At 43.7% G+C, this 5,000-nt stretch overlaps 1 protein-coding gene across 1 annotated transcript in view; it reads right to left on the bottom strand.

The window, feature by feature from the left end:
• LOC147025846 (switch-associated protein 70-like) overlaps positions 1 to 5,000 on the bottom strand; it is a 91,975-nt gene that overhangs the window by 57,859 nt on the left and 29,116 nt on the right. The window contains exon 4 of the mRNA XM_085880722.1: positions 1,351 to 1,584. Within this exon, the coding sequence (XP_085736848.1) occupies positions 1,351 to 1,584 (234 nt within the window). The remainder of the gene's footprint in view (positions 1 to 1,350; positions 1,585 to 5,000) is intronic.

Raw genomic sequence — 5,000 nt, 5'->3', positions numbered from 1 at the left:
CACATTATTACATCATTATACATACTTGTACCAAGTTTGGTTTTAATCCCTAAACCCAGATTCAAAATATCAAATAATTATGGCTGCCAGAGCATGCGTCCAATCAGGTTTAAATTTTAAAGATACATTCCCCATGACTGCGAGATCATATTATTGACGTTTCACGTCGATTGATGAAGCGGTTCAACAGAAATAGTATTTTATAACATTTTTATTGAATCCAACATGGCTGCCAGAACATGTGACCTATTAATTATTCATCAACACACTGGCATCCACATGGATTGGGGAACAGGTGGGTGAAGTTTCCCCTCAATCTGTCAAGCTGTTCTGGAGAAGATTTTAAAAGGTTTATTCTTGAAAAAAAAACAAAAAAAAAACATCATAGCTGCCAAACCATGTGACCTATGACCTCATAGGCAGAGAACTTTTTGTTCTCATGGATAGGTGATCATACCTGTAAAGTTTTGCCTTGATTTTTTCGGCCGTGTTAGAGAAGAAAATTTTTGAAGGTTTTTTTTTTGTTATAAACTGCATGTCTGCCAAACCATGTGACTGATGAAGTCATCATCCCCCCCCCACCCCCCACCATACAATTTAGTCCTCGATGACCCTCAAAATTTTTCATACTGATTGGAAAAAGTGTTTGACGTATGTAATTATGATAGCATAACGAAGCCACCTATGACATCAAAATAAATAAATAAATAAATTTAAAAACCACCCTTGTTTCCCATGGGGAGTACTTCACACGGGCCAAGTTTCAATTTTTTGTTTATGGAGCCGTTTCAGAGACAGAGGTCTGAAGTTTTACCTTTTTTTTCCAACATGGCTGCCACACCACGTCACAATTATTATGAAAACATTCTGCATGAGCAATCGCACCGATGGTGAAAATTTCGTGTCAATCGGATAAGTGGTTGCAGAGAAGACAGAAAATTAGCATGGACGTACGTACGTTAGTATGAATGGATAACTCGAAAACATAATGCCTCCGGCGACTTCGTCAGTGAAAAAAGGCATTCATCTATCTATCCACCAATTTGTGATTGCTTTCCTCAGAATCTGCCAGGACTTGCATTTTATTCAACAAGAGCAGATGACTGCCAATCCATGGCATACACACGAGTGAGCAAAAGGATCATTATACAACTTCGTATCAAGTGCACATATTACAAAAAAAAAAAAAAAACATCCTAAAGCATTATTCCATCGAGTCAAGCATTGTTGCATCGTCAAGGTTATGCAGTCTCAGTCAGTCCATTTCCATTTTACAAGCTTACGAGTTAATGTTTGGGGCAACCAAAGTACTGCACAAACAAAGAGTTCCCAAAAAAAATCACAGCTCACCTTCTTTATGATATCCATAAGGAGCTCTTGGTAGACTTCGTCGATGGCGAGTGTGAGAGCAAGGCGGTCAGCGCCAGGCGCTAATGGGCGCAAGTCAATCAACGCGACGAGTTCCCAGACGGACAACTCTTGGCCATTCTGGCCAATGATGGAAGCCAGGGGTCCCACCTCCGCACTATCCTCCTGCCACTGTGCTCCCATCGCGGTGGTCAACTTGCGGAGTAGGAATTCCACCTTGGAAGAGTACATGTTGGAGGTTAAAAAAAAAAACAACAAAAAACATACAAAGCGAGATTTGTGAGAAGGTAAATGTGTGGAGTAAGAACTGAAACACAAGAGGAGGGCCGAGTGATGGTATGGTTTATGGAGCCGTTTCCCGAGTGATGGTAACCAAAAATCCACAAGACACGGGGATAAGAAAAAGTTTTTATGAAATCAAGCCGATATCAAAGCCACATTTGACATGGTTGGCAAAAGACCCAGTGAGGGGACAGATGGTGTTCGGAAGGTATCAGCACTTCAAAACCTTATTGACACATCTGATCAAGAAAGGACTTTTCTTTCCTATTGCTGAGAGAAAGATTTAAAATAATAAAAAAATTAATAAGGAAGGGGATCAAATAAATAAAGTAAATAAGGAAGTAAATATATAAGTAAATAAGTAAATAAAGAAGTAAGTAGGTAAATAAATAAATAAATAAAGAAGTAAGTAGGTAAATAAATAAATAAATAAATAAATAAATAAGTGAGTAAGTAAGTCGGCAATGCCACTCTATTGACGAAAAATTATCTGAGACATGTAACTACACAACTACAGCAGCACGCGGCAGAACGCATACCTCCACCAGGCTGAACAGTTTATATGTTTTGTATCCCAATGACAGGCCAGATCTGGATCCGGACCTGAACCAAAATCTAATCCACTTGTTCTTGTCACCTAACCAACTCATCCACCGAGTTTTGTCACAACTCATCCACAACTTTTTGAAATATCATGCTGCACACCACATAATTTTGGCCCCATCTTTCGATGGTGAAGAATCGCTCAATAAATTCAGATCTTCACCAAATCGGAATCAATTTGTCCTTGTCACACACACACACACACACACGTCTCCCGCTGCGAGAAGTGACTTGCCAATATAATCTCTGAATATGTAACATTTTTGGGTCAGGTTGTTTGTTTTTGCCAGATCACCACTTCACCAGGGGATGGAGAATTTGGTTGCATGATGATGATCTTCTATAAATAATACATGATGGGGATCATGGAAGAGTTAGAGCAAAATGGTAAGGAACAAAAAGGAAAGGGGAAACACCAACAGCAGAATAGAAGTGAGAGTGAGAATGTGATAATTTGGAGGGGAAGCCTGGTGTTGGCTTCGTGGTTAGGGTGATGGCTTGGGATCCCAGGGTCCTGAGTTCAATCCCCATTGGCCACTAAATTAAAAATACACCAGGAGGTTGACTCAGCCTGTCATCCTTCCGAGGTCGGCAAAATGAGCACCAGTGTACTGGTAAGGGGGACACTGCATCAGCGGCATAGCCACGTCCCAACCAATGATGCAACACACAGACACAGACACAGACACAGACACAGACACAGACACAGACACAGACACAGAGAGAGAGAGAGAGAGAGAGAGAGAGAGAGAGAGAGAGAGAGAGAGAGAGAGAGAGAGAGAGAGAGAGAGAGAGAGAGAGAGAGAGAGAGAGAGAGAGAAACACATGGGGGTGAACAAGCTGCACACAAGTTGAAGGAAACACAGCAAGAGGAAGATGAACGTGAGGATGAAACAGAAAAGGAACAAACCAACTAACAAATGAGAAGAGGTGAGAGAGAGGGGGTAAATCACAACAACATGGAAAACAAGAGTGCTTGAGAATGGAGTCTTATGGAGTAGAAGGGCTCATGAGTATGAATGGGGAATGACCTGAGGGTAGTGGTGAACAGCTGTCTTGAAGCCCTGGAGGGAAGAATGTGACTGAGTGCACTGGGGAAGTTGGTTCAACAAGTGAGAGAGAGAAAAAAAGAGGATGTTATAAAAGTTAACACGAATGAGTGGATGTGAGCAGTGAGCCTGGATTTTGGGGAGTTTAACAAGAAGAGTGTTACTGGCAGACCGTGTGCACCATGCAGAAACCTGGGAGGGACAGAACCAAGAGAGACCAGAAGGTGCAAGTCCAAAAAGAACACCGTAGAATACAGAGATTCCTCCAACCTGCATGCAAAGCGAAAGCAACAAGGCCAGACAAACAGCTTTGTCATGGGAGATCCCATTGACTGAGGGCTTTGCTTTCCAAGGCATCAAGAAGGGCAGGGTGTGAGGCAGGGGGGCCAGCCCAAAGGGGATAGCAGTGCTCCATCAAGCTGTGAATGAAGACCTTGTAGGTGGACAAGAGTTCAGACTGGCCAAGGACAAACCTTGCAAAATGGAGGACGCCGAGTTGGCAGGTGGCTTTGGAGGCTATCTTGGAAATATGGTTCACCCAAGAAAGATCATGGCTGATGGTGAGGCCCAAACGTTTGACTCAACCTCTTCAAGTGATTTGTTTAGGAAGTAGACGGGAGGGTTTGCCAGACGGTCCCTTCGGAAAGAGACAGGGGGTGTGTGTGTGGGATTTGTCGGGGTTGAACGATGTATTCAGTGTTGGACCAGCTTCTGATTCAATCGAGGTCGACAGAGAGGGAAGAGGCTGCTGCCTGCCTGTCTGTCTGTCTGAAAGATGAGAAACAATACGGCAGAGGATGGAATCAGCAGCAAAAAGACAAGCAGGATTTTTCCATCACAAGCATAGAAACTCTCTCTTGCTTTCCACTCGGGCACGAAGATGCACCATAATCTTTTGTTGGTCTTTTATCAAAGAGCCTGACAGTTTCAGATAAATTTAGACGACGACAACTCACGACGCATTATCACACCGGGCTTGTTGTGCAAACACAAAACTGACAGGTGGGAGATAAGCTCGTCCCAGAAAAAGCATCACAGCTAAAGAGTAGAGTGCTGACCACAGCTGTGGTTTGCTATCAAATTTCATGGCTGACCAGATCCGTTTAAACAACGCTCTTCTTGCCACAAAACAGGGGAAGGAAAGATAAAGACGTCCCCAATCATTTGCAATTAACGACTCGTTTATTATTTAAAGCAAGCAGCAATAGGCCTGGATGAGCTGAAAGGTACCCTCCCTCCTTGTCCATTGGTCAAACGTCCTTGGCACAATGATTTTAGTGCAAGGCCAGACAATAACGGGACAATCTCCACCGGCTCTGGCCACGACCCTCCACGACGGGTGGGGCGAACAGGGCAGGAAAAGCATGGATTTCCGGCTTTTGTTGGCGAGGTGGACCGAACGGGCTTTCCCTGTGCACGGCCTGAGTACACAGCGAGGAAGCCGGGTGCACAAGGGGAACTTCTCATCCCCCAAAATGCCATCCCCATAACTTAAGTGCTACGTTTGTTTCCCAAGTCGCCGTGCAATGTGACACCGCCGTGGCGGTGCTTTGTGGCTCAGTGGGGTATCCAAGACTGTTGAATCAGAGGCCAAACAGTCCGTCACTGAGAAAAACTCAAAACAATAAAGCACTTTGTTGCACATCAAAAGATGCACAACTGTACCAAATTGTAATCTGCAGCTATACACCACTTCCT

Source organism: Eptatretus burgeri, chromosome 5 (assembly GCF_056783735.1).
Source record: "Eptatretus burgeri isolate ZD-2024b chromosome 5, Ebu_testis_v1, whole genome shotgun sequence".
NCBI lineage: Eukaryota > Metazoa > Chordata > Myxini > Myxiniformes > Myxinidae > Eptatretus > Eptatretus burgeri.
This window is presented reverse-complemented; position numbering and strand designations above follow the sequence as displayed.